The 13,612-nt window shown below is 52.2% G+C and overlaps 1 protein-coding gene across 2 annotated transcripts in view; it reads left to right on the plus strand.

The window, feature by feature from the left end:
* Positions 1-13,612, plus strand: part of MICALL1 (MICAL like 1) — a 35,648-nt gene that overhangs the window by 16,270 nt on the left and 5,766 nt on the right. The window contains exons 6-11 of one of the 2 annotated variants that reach the window (XM_060188952.1): positions 219-658; positions 4,786-4,843; positions 6,949-7,044; positions 8,517-8,878; positions 11,001-11,416; positions 13,444-13,578. In XM_060188952.1, coding sequence (XP_060044935.1) covers positions 219-658; positions 4,786-4,843; positions 6,949-7,044; positions 8,517-8,878; positions 11,001-11,416; positions 13,444-13,578 — 1,507 coding nt within the window. The remainder of the gene's footprint in view (positions 1-218; positions 659-4,785; positions 4,844-6,948; positions 7,045-8,516; positions 8,879-11,000; positions 11,417-13,443; positions 13,579-13,612) is intronic. The other variant, XM_060188953.1, reaches the window with a different exon arrangement.

Genomic DNA, 13,612 nt, shown 5'->3' on the forward strand with positions numbered 1-13,612 from the left:
TGCAGACCGGCTGACGCTGGCCGTGGCTGCCTTCATGTGGTTTTATTGTTCTCCTGTGCTTCTGACAGGCTTTTCCACTTCCTCTGGGAAGTCTGGGTATTGAGCCAGGAGGCTCATGGGGGTAGGGAAAGGAGAATCTGGGTGATGGAGGGGTAGCTAGGGCACTGGGCCAGGCCTCCTGGCGAAGGTGGACTCCCCTTCCCTCTTCTCCCTAACAGCTGTCGCCAGTGCTCCAGCACCCTGCTCCCCGGGGCTTATAGGAATGGGCCCGAGGAAGGCACCTTCGTTTGTGCAGAGCAGTGCGCAAGACTGGCTCCCGGAGCCCGGTTGGGGCCCAAATCTGGGCTTCCCCCACAGCCAAAGCAGCAGCAGCTCCCAGAAGAAGCCAGGGACACAGAGGGAGATGGCCGATGCCCCGGCCTGGCTGAGGAGCCCGAGGTGGATGTGGCCAAGGCCAACCCTGAGTCTCGGCCCCGGATCCCCACTAAGCCCAGGATTCCCAGCAAGCCCCAGGAGCTGGCCAGCCCCCCAGCTGGCCGGCCCACACCAGCCCCCAGGAGGGCCTCCGAGAGCACAGTCCTGACACCCCCCACACCCCGGCCCCGATCCAGCCTGCAGCAGGAGAGCTCGGAGCCTGGAGGCAGCAGCCTGGCAAACGGTGAGCAGGGGCAATGGGGCCAGGTGCTCAGCATGGGGCGTTTGGTGTTTGCACGTCCACGTGCCACGTGCACTGTGGGTGCTGTGGGACCATCTTCTTTGTGCCTCTATTATGTTTGTTGGGGGGGTGTGTCCCTGAGGTTCTAGGCACAAGGCAGGTAGTTTCTTTTTCTTTTTTTTTTTTTTTTTAAATAATTTATTTCTTTATTGGGAAGGCAGGTAGTTTCTAAGGCATCACCATACCACATTCTGTCCTAGGCGAACAGCATAGACAGACAGATACGCCCCAGTCCTGGGTGCCCCCTCTCTCTGTGCCGTGTGTGTGTCTATCTTCTTCTACTTTTTTAAAATATATATATATATATATATATATATATATATATATATATATATATTTCTTTATTGGGGAATTAATGTTTTACATTCAACAGTAAATACATAGTTTGTATATGTATAACATTCCCCAGTTTCCCATATAATAATACAACCCCACTAGGTCCTCTGTCATCCTTCTTGGATCTGTATTCTCCCCACCCACCCACCCCAGAGTCTTACTTTGGTGCGATATGCGAATTCCAGTTCAGGTTCTACTTGTGTTTTCTTTTCTGATCTTGTTTTTCAACTTCTGCCTGAGAGTGAGATCATCCCATAGTCATTCTGTTTCTGACTTATTTCACTTAACATGAATTTTTCAAGGACTATCCAAGATTGGCTGAAAACGGTGAAGTCACCATTTTTTTACAGCTGAGTAGTATTCCATTGTGTATATATACCACAACTTGCTCAGCCACTCATCTGTTGTTGGACACCTGGGTTGCTTCCAGGTTTTGGCTATTACAAATTGTGCTGCCAAGAACATATGTGTACACAGATCTTTTTGGATGGATGTGTTGGGTTCCTTAGGATATATCCCCAGGAGAGGAATTGCAGGATCACAGGGTAGGCCCATTTCTAGCCTTCTGAGAGTTCTCTAGACTGTTCTCCACAGAGGTTGGACCAATTGACATTCCCACCAGCAGTGCAAGAGGGTTCCTTTGACCCCACAACCTCTCCAGCATTTGCTGCTATTACCTTTTCTGATGTATGACATTCTCACAGGAGTGAAGTGGTATCTCGTTATTGTCTTTATTTGCATTTCTCTGACAATCAAGAGACTTGGAACATTTTTCATGTGTTTCTCAGCCTTTTGGATCTCTTCTGTGGTGAATATTCTGTCCAAGTCCTCCCCCCATTTTTGGATGGGGTTATTTGTTGTCTTGTTGTTGAGTTTGGCAAGCTCTTTATGTATTCTGGTTACTAGCCTCTTGTCTGATGTATGGCATGTAAAGATCTTCTCCCATTCTGTGAGGGTTCTCTTGGTTTGGGTAGTGGTTTCTTTTGCTGTGCAGAAGCTTTTTAATTTGATGTAGTCCCATAGGTTTATACTTGCCTTAGTCTTCTTTGTAATTGGATTCTTTTCATTGAAGATGTCTTTAAAATTTATGCAGAAAAGAGTTCTGCCAGTATTTTCCTCTAAGTATTTGATAGTTTGTGGTCTAACATCAAAGTTCTTGATCCACTTGGAATTTACTTTTGTATTTGGTGAAATACAGTGATTCAGTTTCATTCTTCTGCATGTTTCAACCCATTTTTTCCAACACCATTTGTTGAAGAGACTCTGCTTTCCCCATTGAATAGTCTGGGCCCCTTTGTCAAAGATTAGATGTCCATAGGTGTGGGGCTCAATATTTATATATTTATTTATTCATTTCCTTTTTGTTACCCTTGTTGTTTTATTGTTGTAGTTGTAATTGTTGTCTGTCTTCGTTGTTGGATGGGACAGAGAGAAATGGAGAGAGGAGGGGAAGACGGAGAGGGGAAGAGAAAGACATCTGTAGACCTGCTTCACCGCTTGTGAAGCGGCTCCTCTGCAGGTGGGGAGCCGGGGGCTTGAACCGGGATCCTTATGTCTGTCCTTGTGCTTTGTGCCACGTGCACTTAACCCGTTGTGCTATCAACTCCCCTCTGTCTATCTTCTGTGCTACAGTTTTGGGGTGTATCGTGAGTGTGCTCCCTGTGTCCCTGGGCTCTCGGGTGTCCTGGCCAGTTTGCAGGCTGACAGCAGGTGTCCCCTCTTCCCTATTCACTCTCAACATTTATCCATATCTGGGTGCTAGCCGGGGGAGGCTTGGGCATGGCCCTGCTTCCAGGAGCCCAAAGCCTTTCTCAGGATGGTCTGAACTCGAAGCCTCGGGAACCTTCTCTATGACCTCCCTGAGCTGCCTTGATCTCCCGGTCACTGGGGATGCTCTAGGCGCACTTGTCATTAGGTTAGAGACGGTGGTCAGGTAAGGAAGGCAGTAGGTTAGGGAGGGGTGAAGCTGGAGAAACATCAGGTTCGGAATGATGTTGATGGTCAGGAGGACACTTACTGCTGCGCCCTCTGGGACCTGAGTGGTTCTGCTGTGTATGTAGGGAGGCCTGCTCTGAGCCCAGCTCAGAGCAGACACTGGGGCCAGAGGTTGTGCCCAGACCTGTCTGTGCTTTAGTGATGCTGTCAGTCTCAAGGGAGACAGGCACAGACATAGGGGTTTCAGAAGAATCTGTGTTATTGTTGTTGTTATTATTATTTAAAATATCTTTTAATTTACTTTTTATTATCTTTATTTATTGAATAGAAATAGCCAGAAATCTAGAGGGAAGAGGGAGATAGGGTGGGAGAGAGACAGACACCTACCGCACTGCTTCACCACTCATGAAGCTTTCCCCTTGCAGGTGGGGACCAGAGACTTGAACCTGGTTCTTTGCGCATTGTAGCGCGTGCAGTCAACCAGGTGCGCCACCACCCGGCCCCTTGTTATTGTTACTGTTACAGTGTTATCTCTGGGGTTCTTTGGCGGAGTCGTGTATCCACTGCTCCTGACAGCCGCTTTTTCTTTCCTTATTTTTATTTTTTCTACTTTATTTGGTAGGACAGAGAAATTGAGAGGGAGAGGAGACAGAGAGGGAGAGAAAAAGTGGATACCTGCAGACCTTCTTCAACGCTTGTGAATGCCCCTGCAGGTGGGGAGTGGGGTCTGGAACCTGGCTCCTTGTGCATGGTAATGTGAGTGCACAACTAGGTACACTGCCGCCTTGCCCCCAAAGAATCTGTTAAGATGAGGGTACTGTGGACTGAGGAAACTCAGAAATCTTGGAAGGGCCTCAGGATGAGATGCACTGGGGCAGAGGCAGGGCTATGACCACGTCTCCTGCCCACACTGGGAAAGTGACTGATGGATGCTCGGGTTCTCCTTTCCCAAGTGAAATGCGAATGGACTCTCCATGGCCAGCCTCCTTCTGGCCAGTTTCCGCCTGTTACCTTTGGTCCTTATCTGATCTGTGCTGGAAGGGTGTGGCGGGTTGCCATGGCCACCTGGAGTCCCTGACTTGCTGGCTGGGAGGAAAGGTCACCTGTGGAGAGGCAGCACTCTGCCTGGCTCAGCCAACAGGTGCCTGCTAGGGCTTGCCTGCCTTCCTTCCTTCCTTCCTTCCTTCCTTCCTCCCTCCCTCCTTTCTTCCCTTTCTTTTTAATATTTATTTATTCCCTTGTGTTGCCCTTGTTGTTTCCTTATTGTAGTTATTATTGATGTCATCGTTGTTGGATAGGACAGAAAGAAATGGAGAGAGGAGAGGAGACAGAGGGGGAGAGAAAGATAGACACCTGCAGACCTGCTTCACCGCTTGTGAAGCGACTCCCTTGTAGGTGGGGAGCTGGGGGCTCGAACCGGGATCCTTAAGCTGGTCCTTGTGCTTGTGCCATGTGCACTTAACCTGCTGCGCTACTGCCTGACTCCTTCCTTCCTTCCTTCCTTCCTTCCTTCCTTCCTTCCTTCCTTCCTTCCTTCTTCCCTCCCTCCCTCCCTCCCTTCCTTCCTTCCTTAGCTTTTTTTTTGGTTATCTTTATTTACTGGATAGAGACTACCAGAAGTCAGGAGGGTAGGGGGAGATAGGGAGAGAGACACCTGCAGCCCTGCTTCACCACTTGCTAAGTTTTCCCCCTGCAGGTGGGGATCAGAGGTTTGAATCTGGGTCCTTGTGCATTTTAACATCTGTGCTCAACCAGGTGCGCCACCACCCGGCCCCGTCTCACTTTCCTCTCCCATCTAGGAAGGCTGCACGAGCCCCCCATCCCCAAGCCGAGAGGGACCCCCAAGCTGTCGGAGAGGTAGGTTGGGCCTGGAGGACCATTCCTGTGGGGGGCCTTGATATGAAAATGGGGGTGTCTGGGGGTCGGGCGGTAGCGCAGCAGGTTAAGCACAAGTGGTGCGAAGTGCAAGGACCAGCGTAAGGATCCTAGTTCGAGCCCCTGGCTCCTCACCTGCAGGGGAGTCGCTTCACAAGTGGTGAAGCAGGTCTGCAGGTGTCTGTCCCCCCCCCATCTTCCCCTCCTTTCTCCATCCGTTTCTCTCTGTCCTATCCAACAATGATGACATCAACAAGAACAATAACTACCACAACAGTAAAACAACCAGGGCAACAAAAAGGGAAAAAAAATAAAAACGAGGGAGCAGGGAGGTTGTGCACCTGGTTGAGCGCACACATTACAGTGCACAAGGACCCAGGTTCGAGCCCCTGGTCCCCATCTGCAGGGGGAAAGCTTTGTGAGTGGTGAAACAGGGCTGTAGGTGTCTTTCTGTCTCTCTCCCTCTCTATCAGCTCCTTCCCTTTCTATTTCTGGCTGTCTCTATCCAGTAAATAAATAAAGACAGTAAAAAAATTATAAGAAAGAAAATGGGAGTGGCCAAGGGGGGCCGGTTGGAGGGTGTTGTCACAGTGTCCTGTGGACATGTGACTCAGCAGCCCCCCTCCCAAGGACAGAGTGGGCTTATCGCTGGGAGGCACAGACCTCTGCCATATCCCCTTCCTGAGGCCCCCAGGCCCCTTCCTGTGCTGGTGGGGACGCTGCTGTCACCTCTCCAGGACAGTTGAGCTGCACTGGTGCTGCTCTTTCAGCGGGCCCCGTGTAAGAGGGTCCAAGTGTCCCACGGAAACCATACCCCCCGCAAGCCTGGCAGAGAGGGCAGCGGGCACAGCAGGGCTAGTACAGCACTGTGCCCTGTGTTTCAAGTGCTGTGTCTGCTGGGCCCCTACAATGGACTCGGGGGCTGGGGCTATCATGGCCCCCATTCCATGAGCTGGCAGATTAACTCAGAGAGGCCAGGCAACTTTAAAAAAAACATTTTATTTACTTCTTTGTTGGCTAGAGCCAGAGCAATTGAGAGGAGATAGACACCTGTGGGGCCAGGTGGTGGCATACCTGGTTGAGTGCACATTACAATGTGCAAGGACCCGGATTCAAGTCCCTGGGCCTCACCTGCAGAAGGAAAGCTTTGAGAGTGGTGAAGCAGTGCTGCAGGTGTCTCTCTCTCCCTCTCTGTCTCCCCCTTCCCTCTTGATTTCTGGCTGTCTCTATCCAAGTAAAGATAATTAAAGGGGGGAGGGTAGGGGTAGATAGCATAATGGTTATGCAAATAGATTCTCATGCCTAAGGCTCTGAAGTCCCAGGGTCAGTCCCCCACACTACCATAAGCCAGAGCTGATCAGTGCTCTGGTAGAAAAATAAAATAAATAAATAAAATCTTTAAGAAAAGGGAGGGAGAGAGATCCTGGCAGCACTGCTTCACTACTCAAGGAGCTTCTTAATGGGCTGGGATGAGAGAATCAGAGCATCATTCTAGATATGTGATGCTGGGGATTGAACTTGGGACTTGATGCTTCAGAGTCTAACACTTTATCTGCTGTGCCACCTTCTGGGTTGCTAGATGACTTTCTTTCTTTTTTTTTAATTAAAAAAATATTTATTCCCTTTTGTTGCCCTTGTTTTATTGTTGTTGTTACTGATGTCGTCATTGTTGGACAGGACAGAGAGAAATGGAGAGAGGAGGGGAAGTCAGGGGGAGAGAAAGACAGACACCTGCAGACCTGCTTCACCGCCTGTGAAGAGACTCCCTGGCAGGTGGGGAGCTTAGGGCTTGAACCGGGATCCTTAAGCCGGTCCTTGTGTTTTGTGCCACCTGTGTTTAACCTGCTGTGCTACCTCTCGACTGTCGCTAGATGATTTTCTTAATGTCACACAGGTGGTCAGCACAGAGCATCTTGTGGGTTTTTCCTCTGTGTAATCATAACAGTCCATTTCAACTTTGGGGCCTGTACTGGCTTCTCTGGGCTGAAGTTGGGAGAGGAGAGGCTGCATTTTATTTTATTTATTTGTTTTTAAATCTTTTTAAAAATATTTATTTATTCCTTTTTGTTGCTTTTTTATTGTTGTAGCTGTTGGTGGATAGGACAGAGAGAAATGGAGACAGGAAGAGAGAAAGATAGACACCTGCAGACCTGCTTCACTGCCTGTGAAGTGACTCCCTGCAGGTGGGAAACTCCTTTTTTTTTTTTAAATATTTTATTTATTTATGAGAAAGACAGGAGGAGAGATATCACTCTGATACATGTGCTGCCATGGAATGAACTTGTGACCTCATGCTTGAGAATCCAATGTTTTATCCATTGCGCCACCTCCCGGACCACTGCATTTTCTATTTATTTTATTGGATAAACATAGAGAGAAATTGAGAGGGGGTAGGGAGACAGAGGGACCAAGATGAAGAGACACCTGCATCCCCTGCTTTGACATTCATGAAGCTTTCCCCTCCTCCTGCAGGTGGGGACCAGGGGCTTGAACCTGGGTCCTTGTACACTGTAGTGTGTGCACTTAACCAGGTGCACCACCACCTGGCCCCAAGGCTGCATTTAAAAAAAAAAATTTATTCCCTTTTGTTGCCCTTGTTGCTTTATTATTGTTGTAGTTATTATTGATGTTGTTGTTATTGATGTTGTTAGATAGGACAGAGAGAAACAGAGAGATGAGGGGAAGACAGAGAGGGGGAGAGAAAGATAGACACCTGCAGACCTGCTTCACCGCCTGTGAAGCGACTCCCCTGCAGGTGGGGAGCTGGGGGCTCGAACCGGGATCCTTATGCTGGTCCCTGCACTTTGTGCCACGTGTGCTTAACCCACTGTGCTACAGCCCCACTCCCAAGGCTGCAGTTTTTTTTTTCTTCTTCTTCTTCTAGTGTTTGCCCTTCTTCCGTAGCCAGTCAACAGCGTCAGGTTGAGCCTGATGTAAAGTTTCGAGACCTCCTTTGAATCTGGAGAGGTGGCAGTCGTTGACTATGTGGGTCATAGTCTGTCTGTAGCCGCAGGGGCAGTTTGGGTTGTCTCTGGCTCCCCAGCGATGGAACATAGCGGCGCCCCAAGTTCATTTTTTTTTTCATTAAACAGACAAACAAAAAAATATGTGCTGGGGAGCTAGCATACGGTTATGCAAACAACTTGCAGGCCTGAGGCTTTGAATTCCCAGGTTCAGTCCCTAGCACCACCATAAGCCAGAGATTAGCAGTGCTGTGGTTAAAAAAAATAAAATCCTTGTTATTTGTTACATTTGAGAAAAAGATTGGCATGAGGCAGAGATACAAGTCAGAGTACTATCTGCTCCATGTGGCTCCAGGGACACAGCTGAGAACCACAGGCAGCGAACCTGAAGAAACCTACCAGCCAAGCCGCGACGGTGTGATTTCTTCTTCACCCTCTTTGAGGTGGACACCATACCACTCACTGGAAGGACACTGCTCCCTCATCTCTCTCTCTTTAATTCCTGTTCTTTGTCACTGGGATTTCATGACTTTTGAGACACAGACGGGGAAGACAGTGAAGCACTGAAGCCTTCCTGGTGTCTTGTGGGCCAGGTTTAAACCTGGGCCACACACACATAATGAGGCAGGTGCACTATCCAGTGAGCTCTCTGGCTTGCCCCTACCTGACTGAGTGATTTCTGCCTCCCCCAGGACGCCATCACCCAGGAAGGAGCCCCCATGGATCACACTGGTGCAAGTGGAGCCAAAGAAGAAGCCAGCCCCTCTCCCACCCAGCAGCAGCCTCGCGCCCACCCGGCGGATAGAGAATGGCAGTGATGATGGGGGCGCCCAGCAGAACCCCTCGGCAGCTGGCCTTGAGCTCAAGCCCTATAACCCCTTCGAGGAGGACGAAGAGGAGCGCCCGGTGGCCCTCAGCCCAGCCACCGGCCCTGCCCCGACCCCCCCAGAGTCTACACCCAAGTCCCTGCACCCCTGGTATGGCATCACCCCCACCAGCAGCCCCAAGACAAAGAAGCGGCCTGCACCCCGGGCGCCCAGTGCCTCCCCACTTGGTGAGTGCTGTGCCCAGGGCTCTCCTGACACTCAGAACTCTGGGGTGGGAGACAGGGCCTCCGGGGCTGGGAAGGGCATCTCCTCCAGGCCAGACGCACATGGCGTGTGTGTGCTGTCACTGAGTTCAAACTCAAGAGGTAGATGCAAGCACCCCACCCCCCCCAGGTTGCAGGTGAAGAAACGGAGGCACAGAGGGTGTAAGTGATTTGCCTGAGGTCTCCTAGTGTTTAAGCAGTGAAGGCAGGATTTGAACACAGGATCCAGACTATTTATTTATTTATACAATTTATTTTGCTGTCAGAGTTTTTTAAAAATTATTTATTTATTATATTTATTTATTCCCTTTTGTTGCCCTTGTTGTTTTATTGTTGTAGTTATTGCTGTTGTTGGATAGGACAGAGAAATGGAGAGAGGAGGAGAAGACAGAGAGGGGGAGAGAAAGTCAGACACCTGTAGACCTGCTTCACTGTCTGTGAAGCGACTCCCTTGCAGGTGGGGAGCCAGGGGCTCGAACCAGGATCTTTATGCCGGTCCTTGCGCTTTGCGCCACCTGCGCTTAACCTGCTACGCTACCGCCTGACTCCCTGCTGCCAGAATTTTTGCTGGGACTTTGTATCTACACAGTTCCAATGATTTTGGTAGTCTCTCTCTCTCTCTCTCTCTCTAGCTAGAGAATGAGTCAGGGAGAGAGAGAGACAAGAGACCCCATAATACTGCTCCACTGTTTCCCCTTTGCATTAGTTCTTTCATGTGGTGGGCAGAGGCTCAAATACAAGTGCTGCGCACTGAGAAGTGTGGATGGCCTCTCTTGGGTGAGCTGTATTTGTGACAGTATCCCCTTACCCCCTACCCCACTCCTCGGGCACTGCTCAGCTCTGGCTAATAGTGGTGCAGGGGATTGGGACATTGGAGCCTCATGCATGGATGTTTTTCTGCATAACCATTACACTATCTTCCTGCCCACATTTGTTTTTATTTTTATGAGAAAGAAAGACAGATCAGAGCACCCCTCAGCTCTGGCATATGGTGGTGCTGGGGATCAAACCTGCAGCTCCTGAGTTTTAGGTATTCACATCCTTGACTATCTCCCTGTGCCCTGACTTCAGACTCTAACCCTTCTACCTGCCCCACAGAGAGGTGTGCAGACAGGATGCATCTGGCTCCTGGGAAGCATGGGTGGGTCTGAGCCGGTCCTGCCTCCTTTGTCCCTCTGCTCATGCTGGGCTGTGCAGCCGCTGGCCTGGCTTCCAGTCACAAGGGAGGTCCTCATCTGGCAAATGGAAGTGGTGATCCAGCCCCAGGTGCTGTCATCATTCCACACAGTACCCTGTCTCTGCTCTGCTCAGGTTGGGGGCGTTCCCCTTTGTGGGCCTCGGGCCGGTCACATCTGAACATGCTGCCCCTACAAGGGCAGCAACAGCTCCTGAGAAAGGGGTCAGAGCACGTTAGAGCTGATGGAGGCAGAGCTTGGACGGTCAGGGGCCCCTACTTGGGCTCTGAGCCCTTCCAGATGACTGTGCTCCCCAAGTGGAGACAGGCTTTGTGGGGACAGCTGGGCTCTGAGTCCCATGACTGGGCCCCTTCCCATAAAAACAGGTGTCTCTTCCTCAGTCTGTTGTCTCATCTGAGAAGCACACACAGTGATCTTTTAATGCAGGGTGTTCATTATCTGAGTGATGATTGAACTGGTGCAGGGCTGTGGTTTATTTATTCATTGGAGAGATGCCTGAGAGTCCACTGCTTTATCCATTGTGCCAGCTCCTGGGCCACTAGTCTTCCTTATTTCACATGGTGCAGGGGATTGAACCCAGGGCCTCATGGATGTGGGACATGTGCTCTACCCGACTCACCTTCCTGACCACAGACTTGCCTTTTCACCCGTTTGTTGTGGATGAGACGGGGGCAGCTGTGGAGGCAGATGGTGAGGAGGAGCCAGGATGCACCTGTGCCCAAAAGGATCCTGCCCACTTGTGACTGGTCCCCTCATGCGTGTGCCCTGCTCGGACATGCAGGGATTGGGCTCCTGGGCTGCCTGCAGCTCTGTTAACGAGTGGCCTGTGTGCGTTGAGCTGGCAGTCCTGATGTGCCCCCTGTGGGCTGCCTGCTTGCTTGCTCACACAGCACTCCACGCCTCCCGCCTCTCCCACTCGGAGCCACCCTCGGCCACCCCGTCACCAGCCCTCAGTGTGGAGAGCCTGTCATCAGAGGGTTCCAGCCAGGTCCCTGGAGGGACACTTCTGGAGCCACCAGCTGTGCCCAAAAGCTCCTCAGAGCCTGCTGTCCATGCCCCTGGCACATCTGGGGCCTCTGCCAGCCTCTCCACCAACTCCTCCCTGTCCTCTTCTGGGGAGCTGGTGCAGCCCAGCGTAGACCGGACATCGCAGGCCAGCCCCCGTCTCACCCCCAGCCTACGGGCCAGCCCAGGCCCCCAGCCAGCCAAGCCCTGCATTGGCGCCTCACCCACCCCTCTGCTGCTGGCTGGAGACAAGAGCCCCGTGCCGTCCCCTGGAACATCGTCCCCGCAGCTGCAGATGAAGGTGAGTGCCCTGCCTAGGGGCTGGGCATGGGCTCGGGCAGCAAGGCCCATGCTGACTGCCTTCTGACTTCCTGTGTTGCTACCATTAGCCACGTCCCTTCTCTGGAGACCGTCCCTGCTGAGAACAGACAGGTAGTGAGTACTGAGTACCTTGTGCCCTGGCACCCTGGGCTTGAGGTACTGAGCCTTGGTGAGCCTTAGTGAGCCTTGTGCCCTGGGTGCTCACAGTCATGTCATGGGTAAGGGCTGCAATGATCATATCTCTTGAGTGTGGAGAGTGTACTGGGGGTGGACAGGTGTAGGTGGCTGCCAGTGGGCCAGGGCCCGTGAAACACCTCTGAGTGTGTGCTGGCCCCCTGCCCTTGCCTCCATCACTTTAAAAGGGCCATTGCATTCTGGCCACCCATTTGCCCTGCTTTCTGCAGCTCTCTGAGGGCCCAGTGGCCTAGCATGGGTAGGGGTGGGGGTGGCAAGAGCCTGGCACAGGGTATGTCTGGGGAGGGGCGGATCCATTGGCCCAGCCCCTGCTTGTCTACTTTAGAAGTCACTCGCCCCTTTCTGCCCAGATCTGCCACTGAACTCACCTGTATGTGACCTTTAGGGGGACCCCAGAGGAGCCTGGGGTTCCTTGGTGATGGGAAGTGGGGGAGAGGATACATGTGTGTCCTGTCCTGGGCTATGAAGGGCTGATTGAAGTTCTGTGGCTGAGGACCCTCAAGGGGTTCTGGGCCATGGATTGGGCCCTGCTGGGCCCCTGCAGTTATGATGGTGGAGAGCAGGCATGGAGTCCTGAGTGGGCTTCCGTCTAGGGCACCCCCATTGCTCATCCTAACCTGAGGATTAAGAGAGTCTGGAGACAGGCTTGGGTAGGTGCTGTCCTAGGAGGATCAAGCCCTGTCTCCCCATGGTGCTAGGTGGGGCCTCACTTTCCCTGTTTCAGGACCAGAGTACCACCAGTACAGGTTGATGCCCATGGGGACCTGTAACCTTGGCCGAAAGCTGGGCACATACCCCTGGTCTGATGCTCTGCTGGCCCTCTGATGCCACTCTTCCCTGCCTTGCCCATGTGGCCACCAGGGTTCTGTCCCCGGCTGGTGCTGCCTTGATGTGCTTGCTTTAGTGAGGACAGGGCTCACTCCAAGGAGACAGGAATAGGGCTTCTTCCTGGGCAGGGAGGACCTGCTGCAGGCCAGGTGTGAGGGAAATTTCTGCTTCCACACTTCCTGGCTGGATGACCTTGGACAAGAAGCTTCCACTCTCTGAGCCTCAGAGTCCTCGTGGGAACAGGATGCTTGTGAGCTGCTGTGTGTTGTTAAAATTCGTAGGCTCTAGCTGGGCAGGTTGGCTTCACGGCGGGTAACAGAGACGCGGAGACAACGGCTGGGCAGGGAAGCTGTATTTCTTTATTCAGGAACAACGATTCATAAACTAAGACAAATTAATCACCAAACAGAACTCTGCTGTCTCATTGCGGTGGCACAAGCACTCTCTTACTCTCGAACTCAGGAACTCCGGAACTCTGTCACTCTCGAACTCAGGAAATCAGGAACTCTGTCACTGGGGAACTCAGGAACTCTCGGACTCAGGAACCCTCTCCCGGGGTCCCTTGGGGCGGGGCCAAGCAGGCCCGCGAAATTAACAGGACTCATCCAATTCTCTTGGAGGGGGAGGGCTAGAACAAGTCAATGTAAAGCATACGACAGCTGTGGTCGCTCTGTCTGGCCTAGAAACACTGGCTAGGGCCTGGGCAGCTGTGTGATCTGAGCCAGTGACCTACCCTCTGCCCTGGAGTTCATGTAGCTACAAGGTGGGCTTTGCAGTCCCTGCTGTGTAGTGGTTGTGAGAGCTGGCCCAGGAGGCTGAGAATACCGAGTGTAGCGCCTGCTAGTGGTGGGTGCTGGCAGATGGGAATGCTGTACCCGGATCCACCTCCCCCCAAAGAGTCCTCTTGTCCCCTGGGTCCTGGCCCCCTTCCTGTAGCCCCCTCGGACCATGTTGCCCGGCTCTCTCGTGTCTTCCTACCTCTAGTCTTCCTGCAAGGAGAATCCTTTTAACCGGAAGGCGTCGCCCACGGCATCCCCAGCCACAAAGAAGGCCACCAAGGGATCCAAGCCTGCCAGGCCACCTGCCCCGGGACATGGCTTCCCGCTCATCAAGCGCAAGGTACCTGCCCAGAGGCTGCAGACACCTCTGCCCT

This window comes from Erinaceus europaeus, chromosome 4 (genome assembly GCF_950295315.1).
Source record: "Erinaceus europaeus chromosome 4, mEriEur2.1, whole genome shotgun sequence".
In the NCBI taxonomy this organism is placed as follows: domain Eukaryota; kingdom Metazoa; phylum Chordata; class Mammalia; order Eulipotyphla; family Erinaceidae; genus Erinaceus; species Erinaceus europaeus.